General features: G+C 41.3%; 1 protein-coding gene and 2 long non-coding RNA genes across 4 annotated transcripts in view; 2 read left to right on the forward strand and 1 right to left on the reverse strand.

Moving 5' to 3' along the window:
- KLHL8 (kelch like family member 8) overlaps positions 1 to 25,148 on the reverse strand; it is a 27,360-nt gene continuing 2,212 nt past the window's right edge. Inside the window, exons 1-11 of one of the 2 annotated variants that reach the window (XM_065836893.2) lie at positions 25,068 to 25,121; positions 22,702 to 22,818; positions 14,047 to 14,360; positions 10,569 to 11,117; positions 7,799 to 7,985; positions 7,021 to 7,164; positions 6,095 to 6,206; positions 3,853 to 4,021; positions 3,178 to 3,337; positions 2,014 to 2,215; positions 1 to 1,587 (exon numbers count right to left, since the gene is read on the reverse strand). In XM_065836893.2, the coding sequence (XP_065692965.2) occupies positions 1,464 to 1,587; positions 2,014 to 2,215; positions 3,178 to 3,337; positions 3,853 to 4,021; positions 6,095 to 6,206; positions 7,021 to 7,164; positions 7,799 to 7,985; positions 10,569 to 11,117; positions 14,047 to 14,253 (1,854 nt within the window). In that variant the 5' untranslated portion in view covers positions 14,254 to 14,360; positions 22,702 to 22,818; positions 25,068 to 25,121 and the 3' untranslated portion in view covers positions 1 to 1,463. Of the gene's footprint in view, positions 1,588 to 2,013; positions 2,216 to 3,177; positions 3,338 to 3,852; positions 4,022 to 6,094; positions 6,207 to 7,020; positions 7,165 to 7,798; positions 7,986 to 10,568; positions 11,118 to 14,046; positions 14,361 to 22,701; positions 22,819 to 25,067; positions 25,130 to 25,148 lie in introns of those variants that run through there. The other variant, XM_065836892.2, reaches the window with a different exon arrangement.
- On the forward strand, positions 3,873 to 10,676 carry LOC139827826 (uncharacterized). The gene is made up of 3 exons (XR_011738855.1): positions 3,873 to 5,159; positions 6,510 to 6,651; positions 10,373 to 10,676. It is a non-coding gene; the product is annotated as an uncharacterized lncRNA (long non-coding RNA).
- The window catches only part of LOC139827827 (uncharacterized), a 20,596-nt gene continuing 13,940 nt past the window's right edge, over positions 18,493 to 25,148 (forward strand). Inside the window, exons 1-2 of the long non-coding RNA XR_011738856.1 lie at positions 18,493 to 18,611; positions 18,766 to 18,867. This is a non-coding gene — a long non-coding RNA (uncharacterized lncRNA). The remainder of the gene's footprint in view (positions 18,612 to 18,765; positions 18,868 to 25,148) is intronic.

Raw genomic sequence — 25,148 nt, forward strand, 5'->3', positions numbered from 1 at the left:
TTTGAAGTACAAATGTTTTATTGCAGTATTTCATTATTTACAGTACCATTCACTTCATGAATGCAGCTGGGTGCGACCCAAGTGCAAGCCATTTGAAAAAGAAAAGCTAAACAGTGGTAACTCAACAGTAAAACATGACTGTGCTTTATGCTTGTACTGCCCTGCCCGTCCCTGGTACTGAATGCAGAGAATTTTGCTGCTCTCCCCGGTCACTTGAATCATCTGGTAATGTAAGACTTTGGTCACAAAGGATTGTCAGTCGTTGGTCTGTTCGAGCTGTTGCAGGAACAGGAATCTGCCATCTTTCCACCTGGACGGGACCTGGAATTTGGGCTTTCTGACTGGGTAACAAGACACCTTTGTACGCAGCACTGTCAAGTTCCTGCTTCAGTTTTTGATGTAAGTACTGGTTTATTTCCAATTCTTTCTGTTGCTGGTTCTCTTTGGTTTATGTAAGCTTTAAGTCATCTGCCTGTTCTGAGGCTACATCTTCCTGGTTTCAATATCTTAAAAGAGCCTCTAGAATTACCACGGAGTTGCTACTGGATACTGAAATTGGACATTTCATCTCCTAGAGGTTTTTACAGAATACTTCAACTTTTATTATGTGTTTACACTTCATATAAAAACAGTGATTTGGGCAGCACTGAAGCCTGCATTTTCACACACTATCATCTCAACTCTGGTTACTTCAGGAATGATCTCTGAACAGAAAATTGCCTTTTGAGGGGGGAGTAATTACTACAAATTTTATTGAAGACTTGAGAATTCCAGTATTCCAGTGGCTAAACTCAGGTCAAGAATCTTTTCAGCTTTCTAACAAGTGTATTAGCTTGAAAAAGTACTTAGAAAGACATGTTCAGACTGAGTACCTGCAATTTCTGTTGCCGCCAGCAGTCCTCTGGGAGGTTAGCAGTGAACTTCTCTGCTCCAGTCACCTCAGTGTGCAACAGGGATGTCGTTACCTTCTCAAACTTGAGAGACTTTGTGTTACAAAGCTCTTGTACAATTAGGAAATGTTTAAGACTAATTTCCTGGAAATAAGTTATATTAAATGGCATTCGAGTCCTCCAGAAAACACAGCGCAGGGCTGTTGGGTAAGGCTCAGAAGTACAAACTGCTGTTCTCTCTCCTCACCCCATGCCCAGCTTACAGTTCAATAATGAGTCCCTGTAACAGCTGCCTCAAGTGGTTCTGAAATGCCAGCTTCTCAAAAATGGGATGATTGCAGCTCTTGGCAGGTTTTCTCCTGTGAGTCACACTTTTATTCCATGTTTCCACAGGCTTTTCTGTATCACCGTTGTCAAAAAGCCACCAAAAGCTTTACAGTTGTAGAAGGTAACATTTTCACAAAGAAAACGTACTGGTTTTATTTCTTAACCTACCACACAGAAGACGGTGTTCAAAAGCCCAGCAGTGCCTCCCTGCTCCCGTTCCTCTGGCGTTTAGGGCGGCAGCAGAGCTCACATGCAGTCAACAACGTTGCTGGATCCCTGGCCCACGTCGCGGATCTGGCTGCTGAGACAGGAGCACACGGCCACGCCTGCCCCTGCCCTGCAGTGCGACACCGAGCCCACCAGCTCCCACCTGCAGAAAGTGGCAGAGGAAAAAAGGAAAAGTTCCTGCCCTTTATGAGCAACTTGGAAGCATTTATTTTCTGTGTTTGAAATTCTAATATGCAGCCTAGCTGTTTACTCTACATGAAAATACACCCCGCTCGTTTATTATTTCTCCAGTAAATTTAGTGTAAAATCAGACTGAAACAATGAGAAGAATGTAGATTCTTATTGAATGAAAGGAAGAGGACACATGATGGAAGGGAGGTGCTGCTTAAATATTTACAAGAAGAACCTAGTGGCATAAGCAGCGCTCCTGCATCGCTAGTCACGGATATTACTCAGTGATCACCAGGAAACAACAGCGAGACTCCTGCTCTACACGATTTCTATTACGTTGTGGTTTTATATAGGCAGATATAATTGCCTTATTAAGCCAAATAAAAAGTTAAATTACCTATTCACTATGGGATCAAAGGCTTCCACTGTATTCAGGTACGCGTTGCCGTTGTGACCTCCAACTGCAAAGATTTTACCCATCAGTGTCGCGATGCCAACGCCGCCCCTCGGCGTTGTCAGCTCCGCCACGTATTCCCATTTGTTACTGCGTGGGTCAAACCGCTCCACTGAGCTCAGGGGAGAGTTGTCATCAAAGCCACCTGCAAAGAGCCATCGCGTTATCAAAGTTGTAGCCACCTCTAGTGCTGGTGATAGCCAGGACTGGCGTTATCAGGCTAATCCCAGCATTCAGTGGGAATAGAGTGTCCAGCTCTATTTCTGTATGTGGATTTCACAAGCTCCTAAAAATGAACAGCTCTCCCTCCTGTTGTTGTATAAGCATCACCAAGAGTGAGTTTTCTTCAACTCATCTTGCAAGGAGTATTATTTATACTATTTTTTCTCCTTGAATTCATCTTACATAGTTGTAATGAAACAGCTTCCAATTTGGAATAGAAAAAAAAACTTGAGTAGAAGGATGGTCTTGATCTTACTTTGACTTAAGCAAAACAAGCTCTTGAAGTGTTTTCAAACTGCAGCATTGCTGAATACATGAGTAGGAAAAAAATTCCTCAAAGATTTCGGTGATACGTTCCCCTCGCTGGGACAGCTGTCAGAGAAGCATTTTACTAAGGGGTTTTTTTTAATCACGATAATGCACAAGGCAGAGCTCTGCAACTATCACTACAGCATTCCTACCTGGCATCTTCCTCCCCCAGGAAAGCAGGTAAATGCCAGGTAGAACAGAACAGGACAGTCCTAGGACAACAGGCTGTGGAATAAGTGTAATCACTGTGTGAAAAAGCTACCGTTGTCTACATTCAGAATAGAACTAGAGTGCTTTCCTAAAAGGAAAGTCAGGATTAGTGAGTCTCAAGAGGACTTTTTATATATAGATGTATTGTCATGAGCACTACAGCCTCCCTGAAATGTGGGCTAGGAAGTGCTTTTTATTTTCTTGCTAACGCAGTTTCATTTAAGTGTGCCCTGGTTGTGCTTGCTTACTTCTGCCCAAGAACACAAAGTACAGGTCGGGTCTATCAGTTCCTCTAGCAACAACAGCCTCTTCCAAATGGCAGCACTTGGCAGGAGCAGCACCACGAAATGCCACGCGCCTACTCACCCACAACGTACAAGCAGCCGTGGAGCTCACTGACACCGTTGCCAGCTCTTCGCTGACCCATCTCTTTCACTTCGATCCACTTATCCAAGTGGGGATCGTATTTCTCCACGCTGGAAAGAGATGCTACGCCGTCATTGCCACCCACAGCGTAAACGTGGTTCTGGAAAACAGTTGTATAGGGAAAGGTTATTTGTAATGCATATGTATTTACTCAGCTTTTCAGAAGCAGTCTTAAAATGAGAGGAAAACATGGCATATCCATACAGTCCTAATTATGTACTTTTCTTTAAGAATTCCAACAACAGACTTAATTATCTAACAACTGGTAAAACGCTGTTTTCCAATTAAAGAAGTGAAAAAGTTACATAGTGCTGCAGATATTTTGCAGAGTACATACGGCAGCAGGGGGATTGAGGTGCAGATGCATGCAGTACTGTAAACACAGTACTCATGACAAACCTGAGTCTTCTGAAAGCAACGTGAAGCATTAACCTGATGTTGTTGCAAGGGTCCTGATAGTTACTTGCAGTACCTCAAATACTGTTGCAACAGGGAGCACAGTCCAATTTGCTTTGAGTGTTTTCCTAAATATCCTTCCTCACCTTTTGCACAGTTCTATAAGATTCTCATGGCTTAGACCTACCAGCTGCAATTTGGGAGGAAAGAGTCACTTACCACGAGGGCTACGGAGCCAACTCCTCCCCTGGGAGTGTTCATCGAGGCAACTGCGCTCCATCGATCAGACTCAATGTCGTATCGTTCCACATCACTGAAGCAAGTGTTGTCATCTAAACCTCCTATCGCGTAAATAGGGCCACCAAGGGAGGCAAGAGCAATTCCTCTCCTGAGAAAACCATAGAATCAATATCTCACTCCAAATCTTCAAGGAAGGGGAGTGTCATACCAAGTGCTATGTTAACTGACTAGCACCTGTTTCAAACTATGGGGAAAAAAGTAATGAAAATTTAATAGGTTTATTATAAATAATCACTAATCAATGTGGCTGGCCCTCTGCACATCAGTGTCAGTCTTGCAACGTTATCCTGAATGTCTTTTGTATGTTTGCAGGCTCCCATTAGAAGGGAGTTCTATCTTACATTCACCTCTGCTTTCCCAGGCACCTGTATGTAATTGTGTGATCCATGGACAGGACTGCTGCAGCTACAGTATCTTTAGACTGCAAAAACACAACGCTCCTGTTACAATTTAAAAAAAAAAAAAAAAAAAGACAGTGGTGCATATAATGTTTTGACTGAATGTCACCTAGCGCCCAAGTCCTCTACTTTTATGCTTCAATATATGAGGTTGTCTTAGTTATTTCATTTCTCTGCCTTGGTACTGAATTTTACACCTCCTATCTTGTTTTATTGAATCTGATGGAGAACAAAACCTGGTGGTTTTAACTTTCTTGGTATAGCTGCTGCTACAATTTGGGAATTAATTTTTTGGGCATGATACTAATACCTACTAAAAGGCAAACCTGTGCTGGATATTAGATGACTGAACTCTAGCAAACTTTAATTGCAATTTCTTCCATTCAGTTCTTTTTTTATTAAGTCGGTGTTGAAAGAGTTGTCAGATTTATTTTTCTACTAAGTCTACCAATATGTAAGTACAATTAATAGCACAAAATGAAAGTATCGTCATTAGAGAACTCCGTGTAAACTATGGTGTAGAAGGTAAATATTAAGTTTCTGCTTTAACTCGCAGGACTGGTGATTTACCATATCACTGAGGACATTCTGGTCTCATTACACGGAGGGCAGGGTTGCACATATCTAGACAGGAGTGAGAGAGGGACAGTCTGTCTAGAGAACAAATGTTGTGGTGAAATCCTGGGCTTATCTTAAATTGCCTCAGCAGATAATGTAGTCACACTTTCAATGGTGGCAGTTTTTTCTCAACTAAGCATTCTGATGCCACCTTTGTGAACAGGAGGAGGGCAGCACAGCAGCCATTTCTTTTACTGAAGTACTGATCAGGTAAGAAATGTTACAGAAGTCCAGGGTTGATGTTTGCTGAGAATACGGCTGGGTGGTGGCAGGAGGGAGGAAAAGGAGCAAGAAGCCATTTCTATGAGTCTGAGTCTTCTACTTTGATTAAGTCGCAGTGACAAATAGCTTTAGGACTTAGCCGTGCTCAGTATTTTACTCCTACTTGTATGTGACATTTTTAGAAACAACAAATAACAAAATGGAATGTAGAATTAATGAGGCTAATTTAAATGACAGCAGAAACAAAAAATTACCCATCTGTGAATCCAGTAACTCTTTAAAAGAATCGCGTCAGAAGGCAAGAAAAATCCTCAATCTGGCTCTCAGTGTTTTAGTGCCTCCAGCCTTTTGTGGTTTTCTGGACATGAGGTATTTAACTGTGCATGTTCTGCTGGCAGTTGTCTTGCTCACTCTTAAAAAGAGCAAAAAACCCTCACAGAACCAGTTAATGAGTTGAAAGTTCCTTATCAGGCATAGCAGAAAGGCCCCAGATATCAGAATGTAAACACAGCTGGAGTGGAAGAGCTCTCTGCTCCAGAAGCCAACCCCCTCAAAAAGGCGGGGGTGGCGGGGGCAGAATATAATGGAGCAACAAAATAAAGCCAAAGACTGCAATAACAAATGTTACCAGACAGGGCCTATCCCCAGAGAGATGAAGTTTTGCCATGAGATACAGTATATTACACACAACTTTGTGCAAATATGCGATATATGCAAGTATCTTGATGCAGATTTGTGTTTGCTTTACATCTAGTAAATAAAGGCATTTGGTAGCATTCAAGCCCCAAAATAGGAAAAAAAAAATCCTAACAATAGCAGAGTTTAGAAACACAAATAAAGGCAGAACAGACATGATGGTTTTCAGCACCAGCAAGAAATATGTCACAGATTAGGACTTCAAATTTTGCACATGGGACACATACCTCTTTGTGTTCATTGATGCCTTCATCATCCACTTGTTAGTGAGAGGATCAAATACTTCCATGCTTCCTAAGTGTTCGTTTCCATCATGTCCACCTACTGCGTAGACTTTACCTGAAACACATACACATCTTTTGATACAGAGATCGCTTGGCAAACATCTCAGTTTTCATTTATGTAATATCCCTGCCCATGTGGAGAAAAAAAAGCTCCAAGAAAGGTCAGAGTTTTCAAAGGCTTTCAATATCACAATTTTAATTAAGTAAGGACTTTACATTTTTATATGCTGTACTCAACCAGAGACCTGTTCTAATGTGGACTTTTATACAAAGCTTGAGATATGTAGACAATAAATCGTCCTATAACTTGAGTACTGCAGGTCAGATCAGTTTTGGACATTTATATCGATCTCTCCAGATTTTCTACAGGGGAAAAATAACTGTGTTCTGCTGTAGCAACACAGGGGTTGCTGAGTACAAGGAAGAGTTGTACCACGGGTGCTAAGCTGCTCTGGACTGCACGGGCCTGGTTTCAGAAGATGGAGACCCAAAAAATAAAGGTAGGTCTGCTCTTGGAAGAGTTATGGTCTTAGTGACTTGCCTGTACAGATTTAAGTACGAAGTACTAGCAAATTCTGGCTGTTTCTGCTGTGTAAGGCCATTTCTCTATGAACAGATTATGAAAAAATAAACGGCCTATGAAGGCAATAAGCTATATACAGATTGCAGTAATGTCTTTGCAGTAAGCATGCTCTCAGATTGCTTCACAATCAAAAACCCCTTCATGGGGAAAAAGCTTTACTAAATTGAAGAATATCCAACAGTTAAGCCACTGCAGGGCAAACTTACTTAGTGAAAGTACCAATTCCAGCAAAAAGAGCAAAAAATCGCCTTTTGAATAGTGTTGCTTGAATAGGTTTATTACTGACCTCCCACAGAGATCACACCCACGTGCCTTCTCCTGCTGTTCATTTCGGGGCCAAAGAACCAGTTGTTCTTACTGATGGAGTAACATTCGATGCTGCGAAACGGGTCACCCGATCCACCTCTGCCACCGACACAGAACAGCACACCTGAAGAACACAAAACAGATTTCCAGAAAGCTAGCAGGAACATGGGGGATAAAGTTGTATAGCAGAGTGGGCTGAAAATTGGAATTCAAGGGGTACAGACATTGCCCTGCATACTGCAAGCTGGATTTTGGCCTTTGCTTGGCATGCTGTTATGGCAATTAACTATCTATGCTCTTGTAAAAGTCATGTGTCTTTTAAATATGTTTTTTGTGATTTTTGCTTATGGAGATAAACAGATTGATTGTTAAATACAACAATGTAAAAAACAGGATTTGTAGTTAATATTCATCACTCACTTTTGGTTTAGGTTAGACAAGAAAGTTAGCTCAACCTTCTCGCATCGAGGGTAAATGTCCACCGTTTTCTGTATAGCTTTGAGCATACCCCCTGCATATAACATACTTAACAGTTCCAGCTTTAGTACAGATAGAGCTGATCAGGACAATTAATGTTTTAAAGAGAGAAAACAAGTGCTAAAGTTCTGCTAGGAAAATGCAGCCTAATGACCAGAAAGGTACACAATGGCTTTCCCAATTTTGCATTAATTCATTAACAAGCTGTCTAACCCTGCACAGATGTGCCACCTTCTTTCCACACTGCTCCATACTGGATAATCAGACACACATTTAATTACCAGCAGTCTGCTTCCTTGGTGTTGTGCGAATGGAGTACTCAAAGTCTGGCACTGCCCTGCTGCTCAGGTGAAGGTGGTAGTTTCTTGCTTCATCCAGCAAATCCCTACATTTTAGATTCTGCTTGACAATCTCTTCCTTTGCCACAACACCCATAAGGAAACATACGGGCAAGAGAGGCAGCCGTACCTGACAGAAATGAACACAGTTGGAGTAACTGGCTGAACTGGCTGAGTCTCACCGTTCGCAGTGACGCATACAGAACAGATGGCAGCTGCCAGCCCCATGCTCTGCACTAAAAAGAGTGGCTTTCATACCTTTTTTCCCCCAGAATAACAGTGATACAAATAATTATTTTAGTGACAAATGTTTGCTACAACCATTTGCATTTAAGCAGCAGTGGAGAACTGCCCCTTGGCCCAGGCTGAGCAGAGAAGAAGTGCCACTGCCTGTACTGCAACCGTGTCTGCCCAGCATGATGCAGGCAGCATCTGTGACTTCACCAGGATAGCCCGTGTCAGGTTAGTCAGCTCATTGCTAATTGGCTAAGAGGAGTTTTGCTAGAATGGTGCATTGCTTTTGGGTGGCAAGTCAAAAAGGAAATGCTGTCAACATGAACTAAGCATCTACTAAGGAGGTATTGCTAGTGTAGTAACACCTTTCTCTAGTGTGAGCTCGACAGACCACAGGATTTAAAAAAAAATAAAAAGGTTGAGAGGTAATTGTTTCCTTCCCCAAAGCCTTCCTGTGGTCCCTCCAGCCAGGCTGAGGAAGGGGAATGTGTTTCTGGGTGAGACCACACAGCTACCCCTCTCCAGAGCAATCCCCAGGACCAGGGCAGATCTGAAATAAGGTCAGCCTCTCCAAAACGGCCTTGAAATGTCCTCCATCCCCCTGTCACTGATTTCTGCAAACTTTTCATTTGTCTTTGTGAGAGAGAGTGAGGAATCTGAAGTACAATCAGATGGGGGTGACAAAAGGAAGGTGGAAAGGTGGAACAGGTGTTAGCAGGAGGGAACTGAAGGAGACCACCACCTGACTTTCTAAGGTTTGGAGCTGACACTGTCAAGCAGCTCCCAGTCAGCTCAGCAGCAATGGTGTAGGAGAAGTCCAGTATCTTTGGTGCTTCTCAGAGCAGCAGGATGGCACTGTCATATGGCTGACAAGTGTCCCTGTCTTCAAGCATGTGTCTCTACCAGTTCTTCCTTACCCACTTGCTTTCAGTCCCATTTCTTCCTTTACTTTGCCCCTGGCTTATTTTAGGCTGATTCAAAGCACCACTGTAGGCCTGCTAATAGACTTGTGAGGTTAGTGATGTGGTAAGAGCTCAAGGCTGACAAATTCAGAACCTCATTATAACAGGAAAAGCTATAATACTGATTATGATGTGGATAAGAACTGTCAATAAGCTCTGTTTTCTGCTAGCAAAAAGATCCAAATCAACTGATGACTCCATATACTTCAGCAAATAACCCATATTTACGCAAGGGGTTTACTTTTTCATTGCTTTGTTCTAGGCTCTGGTTTCCATGAATAGAATAAAGCTGTTAATCTCCTCTGCTAATGTAAATGCATGATAAAAATCAGGGTTTTTTTTAAATTTCAAATTATATTGCCTGCAAATTTAATTGTAGTGTACTAAAGGAGGGTTTTTTGTACCAAAAAAAAAAAGCTCATGCTAGTCTAGATGAAACTAAAGGATTTTGGAAGACAGTTAACAATAGTGTGATCTTTTACCGGGAAATGTGAAAAATGATGCATGAAGACAATGACAGCAGCATGTTAGCAGACCTCGTGTTACTCACATGATGCAAATATGAACAATTCTGCCAAATGCAAAATATTCAAGTGGGAGTTCACTGACAACTGAAACAGCACAGTTAGTCCTACCTGCTAAGATATATATGGCATTTTGCAGTGCATGGTATGTTCCCCCTCTTCCCCAGCACAGGTTCTCTGTACCTGTCTCAAATATTATATTTTAAACTGCCATAAGTAGCACATATGGAGTCTGAATGATTGCTGTACCTAACATTTTGACAGGAGGAGGTCTGATGGGTGTTGAACTAAGTTCAGCTGAGTGACCTTTTGATACCCATATGTGTTTCTTTCAGAAGTAGGGGACTCGTATCAAGTCTAAAGGATCAAACTACAAACTCCTTTCGGATCCTACAGGTAACCAGCAGTGCCAGTCTAGTGAGCATTAAAAGGTCTAGGATATGTTTCCTGGCCTGCTTGTAGGGCTAATACGTCTTGGTCTTTTGTTAATTAAATATACACAACATTCCAGAAGTAGCACGACTTGATGTGCTATCTCTATGAGTTTTACTTTCTGAGCCATGTAACAAAACTCCTGAAAAACTTTGCTCTCCTTTCTTAAGTACAAATACTTACCAGCAAGGGAAGTGAGTGTTTCAGGCTGTAGTAGTATCAAACCAGGTTGAAGTGATGGCTTTATGTTCTCTGTTTCACTACATGTAAATTTAAGAAGTTTCTGCTCTAGCACAGACGCGGGGTTTTGTTGGCTCCCCACCCCCCAGCCATAAGCATTAAAGTGAGTACTCTTCTCTCTACAGGAATTGGGGAATACAACTCCTTCCTGGTACTCAAGAGGTCTGACCTGCTTCCACTGTCAACTCACAACTGTGAATACCAGATGAGGCACCGACTGGTAAGAACGTTTTTTATCTTGAAGTCCACCTAAGTACAAACAGTTGACTTCAGAATTAAACCAGTAAAAAGCCAGGCACCCAGTGCCTCGGTCTGCCCTACCTGCGCAAGTATTTCATCCAGCCATGTAGCATGATGCTGCGGATTGGCCAGCAACCACTTGATAGCAGCACTGTAAACTTGCTTTTCATTTTCTATATTCAGGTCACTGGAGGACAGGAGTTTATGGAGGTGCTGTGGTGACACGTTCACGAAGTCTTCGCACTCCACCACCTCGGTAAAGTGCTCACAAGCATACTGATCAGCCATGTCCATCAAGTCAATGCGGTTGTGACTCTCTGCAAATGCCCTGACTGCCAGGCAGTTGGAGGGGTGGAAGTGCAGTTTCATGTATTCACAGCATGCCTTGGCCACCACCTCCACCTGAAGGATGCAAGCAGCGTACAGGAGAGGCTGGACGTTATCCACCGTCAGGGTAAGCCGGGAGGAGTACACAAACTTCACCAGATCTTCTATCGCATCACCATCAAAGTCCTTGATCTCGATCAACGTCTGCTTGGCTTCAGCCATTTCCGAAAGAAACATGGCTCTGAAGTAAGGTATAACACAAGCCAGCACCAGTTTGTGGCAGGAGATGAGCTTTGAACCAACCTGAAAAACAAAACAGTATTTTACTGAAACATTAATTTCTTTCAGCTATAAAGACAGTTAAGCTGAAATGTGAATTCTGGACTCGATTTTTATTTTGTTGAAAAAAATGCATTCCATTTGCCCTCTACTTCTGACATTAGATTAATGTATCCCAAACAGATGGGAGTGTAACTTGGCCACTGGAGGAGCGCAAGGCTACTCCAGGAAGCAACAGCAATAGTGCATTTAACTTATTTTTTCCTTAAAGAGCCATGTCCTATTTTTGAAATGGAACTTCCTTAGGAACCTTATAGAAGGATCGTGGAGACAGGAGGAGACTGCTGGCCCCTTGTTTGGTTTATGTATATTCAGACACTTTAAGGGGAAGGAAATTGTAACGAGACATTTTTAGACTACTTACTTTAAACCTCTGGACTTTTAAGGAATTGATAATGCTGTTTATAGAAGCAAATCCATGCAAAACTGCAGTAATAACAGCTATTACAGGGATTAATACAAGTTACCAATTAATTCAATTCCAGAATTTACAAGTTGTTTAGCTACAAAAGATACAATATTCCCTACAAAGAAGAGGTATTTTTCAAAATTCTGATCAGAAAATGCAAAATAGGTATTCACTTACAAAATTCTAGAATTCATTTACATTAAATGATAATGTAAATTCTCAAGGTAAATGACCAATCCAGTACTCAGCTGTGTTACAGCAGTGCTTTCTTACAGCCTCTGTCATTCTGCAGTCTGCGCTAATATCAAGGAATGGCCAAGTTAAATACCAATTTCCCTGACATCCTCAAATTACATCTTTGTTTTCAGATGAAGGTGTTACAATGAGCTGTCTTGCAATTTTTTTTTTTAAAGGATATTAAATGATAAAGGATAACATGGAGTTTTTTCTAGCTGTGTGTTAAAAGTGTGTATTATCAACACAAGTATAACCTGCCTGGTAAGCAGCAAGCTGAATACAGAAAGCAGACGCACATGAAAGAGTACAGAAATTAAAAGAATGGAAAAGATTAACAGTTCAGTGCGAGTTAATTAGATTGCTCCAGAAGAAACGATTCGTAGACCAAACAAATGAACAAAAAAAACCCCACCAAACCAGTGGGAGAAAAGCAGATGGTATGTGTCTGCTGCCCTCCTGCTTCTAACATGTTCTTGGTATTCCAAAATCAGAGTTGTCCTCCACTTATTAACTATCATAGATTACAAAAATCATATTTTGAGAGCCAGCAGTTAAATCAATAATTGGCCTGACAACAGCAATGCCAAAACTGTTCACTATCATAGATCATGCACAAAAGCAGAAAGGTCATAGTGAAGTAATTCTTCTCAAAACACGAGACATGCCTGAGCACTACAAAAAGAAAAATCCGGCCCTCCAGAAAATTCTAGTGCAATATACAGATACCAGTTACCAAAAATCACTGATTTAGGAAGCCTTATGATAAGATATCCATAGGTTGCTCTAGCCTCCGTAGATTATATTCTCCACTTGAGGACTGGAAGCCAAGTCATACAATCATTAGATTGTATGTACTCTTAACGTTAGCAAAGTATCTTCACACAAATAATACAAATGAACAGTAATACTAGCCTAACTTAAGGAAAATTAAATTGCAGCCATAGGAAGAAGTGTTTTCCAATTCAGGTTTCCCTAGCAGGAGTATACATTTAACTATTCTTATAAGACTGTCTTCCTTTTTTGCAAGAGTGGGTTGAAATAGAAAAAGGTGAGGATAAGGTCAAGAAAAAGGAAGAATAGGATTAAGAGTTTTAATATGAACTTTCTTCCCAAAAAGACCTTTTAAAATGCCAGATATAAAGGGAGCTGATTTTGAGCTTTTAGGCACGTTGTGTTTTACAGCACTAATGCTGTACAGAGCAGCTTCAGGATTGTCATTGTATCCTCTGAGCATTAACTTGACTGTTACGAGCCACTGGGCCTGTTCTGCTGCTGCATCTTGTGCCTGGTGACAGGTGAGTTAAAAATCCAGTACCTGCTGTGAAGCAGAACAGAAAAATGTTCTTGCTTATTTTACTCCTTTCGTCCACAGGCCTGTGGAAGGGAGAGAAACCCTCTTCTTCTTAGAGATCTCCATTGTCTCCTTAGCATTTTAAAAAGATGGGATGCCTGCCAGAAGGCACCAGGGACAGGCATCTGTCAAAGGTTTTCCCTGTTAATATGTAAAAGTGGCAGGCAAACAATTTCTCCCAAAGGCATCTGTCATTTGTTCTTGGCACAGGAACCTAAGATTCACCTCTTTTTCTTAAATAACTATCCTGCACTACTAGAATGTACAGCTAAGCAGTGCTTAATGTCTGTAGGTGCTGGCAACCACTCTTATGGATGCTAGATACAAATTTATTGTGATCAGGATATATGTAATACACAGCTGAGTTACAAAGAATGCATTAAAGCAATGCTGTGCAAGAATCACAAAACTGGTTTCCTCCTTCTCCTTTACTCTTCAATGGGCTGCAGAACCTAATTGTCTAAGGTTTTTTTGTCTTGTTTTTTTTTCTTTCTAGAAGTTAGGCTTGTTCCAGAAATTCTGTTTGCCAGGAAAGATCTAGCAGAGCAACACAGAGTGCAAAAATAGAGATAAAATTGAGGATGAAAGTGGGGGAGAACAAAGAGGCTGCAAGGAGCTGAAATGCACTGTAATTAACTGTGGGAATTTGCTTAGAATGCAAGTTGGGTGAGGTCAGTGTCACAAACGTCCTCTTTCTGACTGTCAATACCTTAAGTGTTTACATTTCAGTTGTGAAGTTTCTAAATAATAATAAAAAACAAACAAACAACCCAAGAGCATATCTAGAGATGGCTCAGATCCAACAGGCATTCTATGGCTTCCACACCCCTGCCCAAATTCATAGCCACCTCCAGCACCATAGACTGTTAAAAGCAAAGGATGTGTGACAATATCACCTTCAGTGTAACATCGCAGAGCTCTCCAGCTTCAAAGAAGTGAAGAAGAGAACTGTGAAAATCCTTCCAAGCCTCATTTGCTTCAAATACAAAGATGTCACCTTCGCCGTCACTGTTGGAAGACCCAGTTTGCTGCTGCTGCTGCCGCCTTTTTCCCTTTGTCAGATGTTGTTTTGCCTGCTCTGGGACCATGGATTCTGAAGCCATTGGCTGTTTCTTCTTTCACTGCATGAATCTTCAAAAACTCCCACCAAGACAAAATCCAGCCCATCAGAAGTCAAGTCCTAAAAGGCAGTTAAGTTCTGCTCACCTTCCTGTTTAAAACAAAAAACAAAACAAAACACCACAGAAAAAGCAGATGAGACATTAGGTACTGCTAGTACCTAACACTTTGATCACATCTTAGAAATACTACCTATAATCTTGTTTGGGGAAGGTGGAAGGAGAAGGCGTGGTGCAGGGGAAGGCCCGCAGACAAGAATCCTATGCAGGTATCTCTAGGAAAAGCCATTTTTTGTGAACTTGTTGCCCACACTTCATGAAAAAGAACAGGCAAGAATGTCTCTCCCAACATTCTTGGTCTCACTACTGTGCATGGTAGAGGAGCAGAGGGAACATGGCTCACAGACAGCAGTGCTGCTTCGGTCCCTGAATAGCACCTCTCATCACTGCTGCCACGTGGGAGAGTTGAGGGATTTTCTTGAAAAGAATGGACATTATATGGAACTGAACTGAATAGGCCTGTGAGCCCTATATGACCAAGAAGAGAGCAAAACAGCCTAAGTTGACTTTGAGCAGCCTTGAACGAGAACAACAGAAAGTGTGTCCGGTGAAGAAATCAGGAGTCAGCAAGTCGGCAATTTTGTAGTGAGGTAGTGCTGAATGCTAGAGCTCGCACTAACCATAAAGATCCAATCCCTTGTCAGTTTGCAGCGAGTGAACAGTAGCTATTGTCCAATTACATGCAGCCTGTAAGCACTTGGACAGGTCAGTAAGATACTTAAGGAGACTGTAACAAGCAATAAAGGGCTTTAGCTAGACTCACATTGGATCGTGTGGAGTCTGTGTTTTTTGCCTTCGCAAGTGGTGACCCCCATGTGATCCGCAAGGAGAATACAGCAAGGAGACAGCTGCTGAAGGAGGGCTAAGCCTTGGCTGACCGGCACAGCTGGACTGTGACCGGGATGCAGTCTTTGGGCTGTGGGAAAATAGTCGGAGGGGATCAGACACCGTTGCGCAACGGACATCCACAGGAGAGGTGAGCAGCCGGGGGCAAGATGGGGCAGAATGTACCTAATGGAGAAAAAGCAATTCTGCAGCTATTCTTGCATATCCTCTCTAGGAGAGGAGTGAAATATGAGGAAAGAAACCTCAAAAGATTATTAATTTGGTGCCAGGACAATGGGTTTCCTGCCGATCCGTCTGGAGCCTTTCAAATAGAGACTTGGGAAAAAGTGGAAATGCGCTGTGGGAGGCACTTAGTCCCCGTGAAAAAGATACTAATGGCCCTGCAGCCGCCTGGTGCTTGATAATCACTACATTGCAACAGTTAAAAGCCGAAAAGACTGTTACAAGCCTCAGTGATTCGAAACAGGCATTTCCAGTTCAATTGCCAGTTAAATTGCAAGTGTTTGCCCCGATCCAACAAAATATTCACCCCCAGAAGAAAAGCCGTCAGAGGAACCGTCTGTGCCTCTCCTGGAAGAAAAGTCACCGGAAAGACAGAACCAGTGTAATGATGATATGGAGATTGATCAAAAAGTGTCGTCCAACCCAACGAAGAAGAAACCATTTTATCTTCCTTTGCCACCATCCACGCCGCCTACTCCTGATTTGATTCCAATACATCCTGAGTTTCTGGATAAACCCAGATGGGCTCAAGAACTTATTCGGAAGCTGGAGGATTTGGAGAGACAACAAAAGATTCATCAAGCAGACCAAGAATGGAGAGAGAACATGACAATGCATAGACTAGAACAGATCATCTCTGATAAACATTCCGGGGGGGCAGCAGGGTGTCTGCGGGTGGCAATCTTGTCATGAGGTGGCAGGATGTCATAAAAAAATGCATTACTTGAGGGAGAAGTATTACCCTCTGCATATCCAGTAATGCTGGGAGGTACTGGGAATGATGGGAGACAAAAGCCCAATTACTGGGGTCCTTTTCCCTGGGAATTAGTCAAAGAGGCAAGGAAATCGGTAAGAGAACATGAGTTACAGTCACCTTTTACTCAAGCGTTTATTGACAATATTTTTACTACTAACCTTATGACTCTGTCAGATTTGCGTACATTGATGCAAATGATATTAACACCAATGCAGCAGTTACTTTGGCGGACACGCTGGTATGATCTGGTGGGACAAGCAGTAGTGCAAAATTTAGAAAGGGGGGATGGTGATTTGCTGGGGATGGTGATTTGCTAAGGACAGCAACCGCTGATATGCTCACAGGACAGGGAGAGTTTGCTGATGTGCAAAAGCAAGCCAGGTTAGTTGTGCCAATATTGCATCAATCAATGACGTTAGCCAGGGAAGCGATGAAAACATTGCCTGAGGACGGGAAAATTATACCACCTTATACTACCATTAAGCAAGGTCAAAATGAGTCTTACATGGCTTTTTTAGATCATTTGCACAATGTGTTGGAACAGTCAGAGTTGACTGATCCAGTTCACGAAGCACTGCTTATGTCTCTAGCAGTGGAGAATGCTAATCCTGCTTGTAAGTGCATTTTACAGGTGTTGCCAAAGAGCGCGTCTCTGGTTGATATGCTGGAGGGGTGTTCAAGGGTTGGCATGTCAGAAGAACAAGCCGGTTTTATGGCCAGCGCTTTTGCAGCAGCCATAAAGCCTTTGATTCAAAAAGGAAAATCAGATCATATAAAACACAGTATAGAGCTAGTAAGCCGAGACAACAAACAAATAAAAGACTTGCAGGAAATGTAGAAGAAATTCACCATTGTAGAAGATGGACTGAGTGGGTGGTTAGCAAGTCTGGAAATTACAGGATGGCTGAGGGATCTGCTTTTACATGGATTAGTAATAATGTTTGTGATTGTTGCCATATTGTTAATTGTGCCTTGTTTGATAAAATTGCTCGAATGCATGGTATCCAAAGCCTTTGCGAATGTTTGGTTTGCACAAAAACAAAAAAGGGGGAATTGTGGGAGATTTGAGGGATTTTCTTGAAAACAATGGACATTATATGGAACTGAACTGAATAGGCCTGTGAGCGCTATATGACCAAGAAGAGAGCAAAACAGCCTACATGTCTTATGTAGTGTGTCCGGTGAAGAAGTCAGGAGTCAGCAAGTCGGCAGTTTTGTAGTGAGGTAGTGCTGAATGCTAGAGCTCTTGCTAACTGTGAAGATCCAATCCCTTATCAGTTTGCAGCACGTGAACAGTAGCTATTCTCCAATTACATGCAGCCTGTAAGTAAGATACTTAAGGATACATGTAACAAGCAATAAAGGGCTTTAGCTGGATTCACATTGGATTGTGTGGAGTCCATGTTTTTCACCCTCACACTGCCACAGATGGACAATCGATCTGCCCCCAGCAGTTATTTCGTACATACTTATTACTCAGCTTTCCTAGGTCTGTTAGAAAGCTAAAGCAAGCTCAAGTGTTTTGTGCGTTTATGCAAATGTAAGTGAAATATAAAAAGCTTCTACAGAACTACAGAGAACAAGAATTTACACTTACAGAAAAATCTTGGAAAGAAAATAATGTCCTTTTATCTACCAAACTTACTAATCCAACTGATTGATATTTAAAGCATGGAAATAAGCATTATGTAGAAGTTTATTCTTGCCTGCTAGATTTTATTTTAGATGTTTACTCAGCTTAGCTGAAGATATTTTTAAGGTGTTCAAGATTTGCACAGCTCAGATGAAGGGAATCTTAGCTGTACTGGCATCACAGCTTTCCCAGAGCTGAAAGACCGGAATACCACAGACAATGGGGAGAAGGATTCTGCTTCTGTCACTCAAATTATTCTTCCTGCTACTGTGAACTTCCGGTAGGTTAAGTTTTAAGCCCACCTTCTGATTTGAAAAAAAAAGTTTAGCAGTAGGGAAATGGTGATTTTTTTTTTTTTTTCAGTAGCACATTTTAAACTTCAGCTATGTGTGTTTAAAATCCATGAAAACATACATCCCATCACCTTAGGCTGTGCACCCACATGCTTTGTGGCAGAATTATGAAGCCCACAAGAAAAAAATACTGTTTGAAAAGGTGGGGTTACTGATTCAGTTTACAAGCTACAGTTCTGTTAGATTTTTAGGCAAAGGAAGCAAATGGTTTTGTTAGATTTTTGGCAAGGGAAGCAAATGGGTTTTTATGATGAAGTCTCTGGAGAGCAGGAAGGATATTTAGTAGCGTGTTTGTCTCTTACACTGGCTAGCTTTGGTTTTCCTGTTTTCCGGTTAATTTATTATGCATTCGTTCTTCATTCTGCCCTAAGAGTTGATGACTGCTGTAGTTCTGTGGTTTCTGCTCATGGGCTCTGGTGTTGGAGGACATGGACTGACTTGAAGTAACGCAAGATTCTTCTACAATGAAAATGTAAGTTATGTATTTGGGAGAACTGGTTATCTTCTGGAATACTTTCAAAGTATCTATGCCTCTTAGTGAATTTACAGCTCCCCATGCATCAGTACCAGAGAAGGAGCAGGGAGTGACTTCAGGTGATCATACTAATTTCTGCTCTGCGTCACAGGGTTGTTGCCAGCTCCGTGTCCTCTGTGGTGACAAGGCTGTCAGCTGCACTGCACCGGGAAGGTTAAGTGTGCCTACAATATTCACTTATGCTGTAAGCAAGGTAAGTATTCTTCCTTTAAAAGATATTTAAGAGAAAGGTCTCACTTTTTCTAAAAGCACAAACTAGCTCAAAGATATTACAGATCATGGGATATTTATGGCAAGGAATATATTTTTCTGCTGAAATCCTAACTTCCATTATGCCAGATTTGACAAATTACTACGCTAAGATGTTTTTCTAATTTGTTAGGAGGATAAATCTTGATACATTGTTTCTCTTCTTTTAACTTGAAAATTGATCATCCACTACTGGTACTTGCCAACTTTAACAACTTTGAAGTCGTCACTATTACCATGGAGATATGAAGCCAACACAGAGCTTCAGGTGCAACCTACTGACGTTACAAAAGTGAATGTAGACAAACGAGGGGAAAAAGAGACACTGAAATGCCACATAAGGGCATCATGTAAGAAGTAAGACATAGCATTTTAACCCTACATTTCTCAGAAACTCTTGTTTATTTTGGTCCATAACTGACGTTCTCACTTCACCTCTCTCAAGCTGCTCACACTGTATTTCACAGCTCCCAAGTCTTAAGGTTTTTCCATCTGGCTTATATGCTACATTTATCCTTATGCTTTAATTTCAAGTGCATATATACCTCCCAAAACTGTTCTGTGGCCCACTGTAAAAGAGGCTGATTTTGTATGTTTTACCTGTTCTGGGTACGCCATTGTAAACACCAACACAAAACCCATGAGTCCTAAGATAGATCAGTGCTTTTGGGGTAACTGTTTTTTGTGTGTATTAAATAAACTAAGCCATAACACACAAGCCAAATGTAACTGATTTTAAACAATGCTTTTCATCTATATATGATGGTTATGCTAAATGTAGCTCTCGAAGGTGCTCTGAGCTCTCACCTATAAGAAGCTGAGCATATATTTAGATTGATATATTTAGTAAATGCTAAATACACACTTGATAATGCAGGGGAATAAACTAGAAATCACACCAGAGGAGACCAAGGCCATTACTCAGGCACACAGCCATAGACAGGACAATCACGTGTACCAGGGAACTCCCAGTACAGCAATATTAAGTAAGTTCATGGGACCATGAAACCAAGTCAGTTACTGCGGTAAAAAGAAGTCTCCACAACATCTTAAAAACTGACATGTTTAATATAACCTTAAGGAAATACTCAGCAATAGTCTGACACAGTTTCATTCTGATGAATCTTTGTGACAGATAATACCTTAGATAAGATTGTTATTCATCCCCCACGTCACCAATTCAGGAGAAACCTGTTTCTGTGATACATCTCAATGATCCAAATCTTCTTAATTATCTATCCACAAACCCTCCACTTGTCTTAATTATTGCATCTCACAGTTACGAGTCTTCAAACAAGATTATCTACTATGGAAAGTACGAGCTGTAGACATGATACAGCTGTAAAGCTAACTTTAAAATACAGCTACGTCACTGTATATATCCAGTTGACTGTTAATAATTAAGGGCTAACAATAAGTATCTGGCTTAGAAATATCGCTGTTTTAAATTACGTAGTCCATTTGAAAAATCAAGGCATTTTCACAATCAGTGGTTTAAGGTAAGTCAAGTGCCACTACCAGATTTCTGTAAGGAGCCAGTCTTATCGACATGGTGCACTAGTAAAGTTAAACACAAAGAGAAATAATATTACAGATGTAAAACACAATATTAATATCATGTATTGAAGTGTGTGATACAATCTATCATGATCCAGGCAGGAGGAGAGAACAGGTATTTCCAGAAAATACTGGTTTGCCTGGCTGTAGCCCTTTACCCTTCTCAGATTTAAAATGGAACAGAAATGAGTTTTAATAGCGCTTCAGTCAAGATAAACTCTGTAAATCTGACGGTCATGCAGAAGTCATGAATGTCAGTATATTTCAACTCCAAACCTACTTCTCCTTCCAGCCTGAAGTGGAAGAATGAATAGTTTTGTCCTTGCACACCCTTAAAGGGATGACATATGAAAAGAGCAGGAAATTGAAGTTGTATTTTCACATCTTTAATTATATAGAAGTTCCCTAGTTTAAGAACCACTAGCTAGGAGGATTAGTCAGCATTTAGGTTGGCATGCATGATGCTCTCTTAAGTACGTACTAAAAATCCACAAAATGAGGCAGAAAAGCCATTTACAGATTTGCTCCTCAAATAAACAGTAATGCAACAGTAACATTCCTCTGCTTCGCTAAGTCTAGTACTGGGTGAATGCTGCAGCCCTACACACACAGTCTTTCCTCTTTAGAACAAAACACTGCCATGGCCATTCAAAACCTTAATAACACGTGCTCCCTTTTTATCTTCGCAATTACATCTTCCAGCCTCCCTACAGTCTAGTATTTTGACTGCATCAAGAGTGTAAGCGACCATCACGGAACTGACTGACTCTAAGGAAACAAAAGGAAGTGCCTCATTCATAACATCATCTGTTGTTATTCCTTGTAGACAGCTGCTTGACACTTTCTATGAAGGAGTAACTGTCTGTATAAAAAAAAACAAAACAAAACAAAACAAACACCACAGATTGTTTATAGCTCACCATTGTTTGCTGACAGCAGGTCAGCAATTTTCCTCTTCAAGTTAAATATTTAGAAATATTGATGATGTCTACTATTCCCAGAGCGCAGCAGTTCTAGACCCCAGAGCTGGGGTTCTGGTCCTCAAGGCCTGTCCTCAGGCAAGGGACTGAGGGTCGCCTCCTCCCTATTCCTCACTATCAAACTTAGAAAGGAAGCAGGGATGGGAGGCCAGAGAACAAGCGTGTTATACCTGCTGCAATTCAGATAACAGTAACATCCCAAAGTGAAGTGAAGAGATTTTGGTTCAGACATTCTCGCTAAGTTATCTGAAACTGAATTGAGTGTAAAATTCCTCAAGTCAGACAGTAAAACACCTCAAATAATTCTGGAAGAAGTGGAAGGCATCAAACAGTGGCAGGACATGAACATGGCTGTTTTCCCCTGCCATGCAATTAAACCCCAGGAATCCTGGCTGCCAAGCCAACCTAGATGTTGGAGTTCACAGTCTCCTCTCCTGTCAGGTACCGTAAGAGACGGTGCCCCAGAAAAAGCGATCGTCCTCATTCTGCCCATGGCACAAGGGAGGAAGACATTTCAGTGACAGAGAAGGGAAACGAAACCAAGGCTCCCAGTATAACCGCAACTAGGCAGCATTCATTGGTTACTCCCCCACAAGACGAACAAATATAATGTCATGATCTGCGCAGAGAAAGGCACTTGGTCTCACTTGGAAAGCAAAAGGGCCCGTTAATTGAAGGAGACAAGAAGCTTGTCTTCTGTCAAGGCAAAGTTTGTAGCCCTATGAGCAGGGAGGTTTTGGAAGTGACTTGAGCACAGACTGAATGCATATAAATATGTACAAGATCATATGTGTGGCTCTCTAAAACTAACTTGTCTAATACAGAGCCTGATAAATATCTGTGGGTAATTATACACTGCTGGTGCTGCTGACCACAAGGTTAGAAAAGCATATGCAGTGAACAGATCTTCTCTAATTTAATTTAGCTAAAACAGCAAGTCTAGCTGTTGTTTTGCAAGTTGACGGGGTCAGCACAAGCAACACAGACAATGAGTTCAAAAGATAAGCTTACTTTTTGTGCTAGTTTAACTAAAAACTAGTTAATTTTCCTTCATTAAGTTAGAAACCTTTCTTTTTCATAGCTAGCACGGTCATTGTTTGGACTAAGTTTGAGAACAAGAAGATAACATCCCAGGACAGAGTTGATGTTTTTAATTGCTCTGGTCTGAGAGCCAAGGATGTTCTGAGTGCTCTGCCCACAGGTGTGAGGCAGCTGGGAAAGGGGGCAGAGATGTGACAGACCTTGACTGACATCCAGACTCATCATGAAGAATATTCAGTGCTATCAGCGTCATGCTTCATATTTAAGGAGAGTTGGCACCTTCCCATTGGTTCTTCAGTCAGAGCCAGGACAGAGACCTGTTTGGGGAACAGGCGTTTGGGACTTTTAGTTCAGCCTTTCACCATCTTGCTGTTTTGCAGAGGCCTCTGGGCCTTTCTGCCTTTTCCTCTTTTCTCCACGATTGGCTGTTTTGGGACCAAGGTGCCGATTCCTGGGACTGGCTGCTCTGTGCAGACGGAGTTCATGAGGAATTGCATTGAGTATCTTTCATCTTCTATTTCCATTTTTTATATATTATTAGTAGTGGTATATTAGTGTTAGATTGTTATTTTATTAAACTGTGTTTATCCCAATCCACAAGTTTCTCCCTTCCCTTTCAATTCTCTCCCCTATTCAGGGTGAGAGGGGCGGGAGTAAGCAAGCGGCTATCATGGTTATATTGCTACCTTGGGTTAAACCATGACACTTTTACTTTGGTTTAAAGCAGCAGAAGAATAAGCAAGGCAATGTACCTAAACATTACTACATAGAATTAATTATAGTGATTAAGAAAGATACATCACCAATTGCCTTGATACTTCAGCATCTCCCAGATCTGTGCCTCAGCTGGGTAGCCCCTGTCACAGCAAAGGATCAGAGAACCTTTCCCAGCAATTGGGAGGTCCGATGGAGTGTGTCCACTCACAGGTGAGGTCTCCATTGTCGCTGTGAGAGGGTCGTGCTTTTATACAGTTTAACAAACGAATTCATATATCAAAATGCACAAAAACATCTGGTGGATTGGGATCCTCACTCAGGCACATCTCAGATCTGGCCAGGATCCTGGGAACGTCCAAGGAGTTGCTGTTCTACTAATGAATCTCTAGCTTTGACAGCTTTCAGGGATGATTCCCATGGCCAGATTTGGCTTTGACTATGTATTTCCAAACAAGGCCTGATATCTGGTTTCTGGGCGTAAACAAGGAAACATATTCTTATGACATTTAATCTTTGCTAATGATTTTATCTAAGCCACATCTTTCACTAATGATCATACAGATTTCACTAATTATTAGACACTCATGCAACATTTGGTTGGGAGGTTCATCTAGAGGTCAGCTTTGGTTCGGGGCCCATTGCTCAGGCCTTAGTACTTCAGTTTTCTGTGTTGTACTACAAAAACTTGAAAGTTTGAAAAGAGAGCAACTGGCAGAGAAGCAAGAGGCAGCTGCAGCCAAGCAGCAGCTTCGGCAGGAACTGCACAAGCAGCTGTTTGCTGTTCAGTCTGGTTTACAGCTGTATCACCAGGAAGGAACATGAGGGGAAAAAAAGATAGACAAAATAGCAGAGAAAAACCTCAGTGCTCTCCCGTTTTGAATTCCACCAAAGGAGTTATGGAAACCTCAGGCAAAACCGCTCAGATGCCGGTGCTAATTAGGTCAAATCAGACAAGGCTGGAAAACACGGTAAAGCTCATGTTACGCACTGTATTACAAGCCCAAGCCTACTGTACTTTTCAGCAGAAACATAATTTAGCAGAAAAAAAAAAAATCAGATACCACACATCTAACTGGTTCAGCTGGTTTAAAACCATGAGGCTTTCTTTTGTAGAAATCCACATAAAATTTTCTTAAACAACACCAATATAAAATTTCCAGATCCTTTCAGTATTTCAAAGGTTCTTTGTAGCAAAAGCTGACATGTATTATTGTTTTGTGTTATCTGTCACATAAGTAGTTCAGAAAACAGTAAAATGGGTATGTAAAAACCTTCCTTACATTTGGAAGCAGATCTTTAATCTGCTCATATAACAAAAGGACAGAAAAGGTGTTTTGTAGAGCATGAAAAGCATAGTCAGGTGAAATCTAATTTTAGAAACCATTCTGCTGGCAATAATCCTCTTTTGAGACAGCTTCTTCCCTTGATCCAATATATGAATATGATCAACAAACTTCTGTTGGGCTTTATTCCAAGTTTCCATCAAATATCAGAAAAGTCAAGTGTCTTCTGGGCTTTATGGGATGGCAGCTTGACAATTTTGTTCAGTTTAGCATAATAAAAAGAAACAAACAACCTAATATGCCATGATTTACTTACACTTGAACTACTTTTGCTTACTTGAGAACAACCACCAAAACCATCAGAAGCCTCAGAAAAGCAAAGAACTCTGCTTTGCAGATACATGTGTACATAAGAAGTGCTTTATTTATCCTAGGTAACCTTGAGAATATGCAAAAAGTAGAATACAAAAAAAAAAAAAAAAAACCACACTGCAAATCAGTGCAATTCTTGGGAGGATAGTAAAGTGTTGATAGATACGTGGTAAAAAATTTAACTAGTACTTTACCTTTGTAAGAACACGGACCAGGCCATTACCAAGGAGAGGCACCATTGTCTTCTGTGATGGACCTGATTAAAAATAACAACA

The sequence above is a fragment of the Patagioenas fasciata genome, chromosome 4 (assembly GCF_037038585.1).
Source record: "Patagioenas fasciata isolate bPatFas1 chromosome 4, bPatFas1.hap1, whole genome shotgun sequence".
NCBI lineage: Eukaryota > Metazoa > Chordata > Aves > Columbiformes > Columbidae > Patagioenas > Patagioenas fasciata.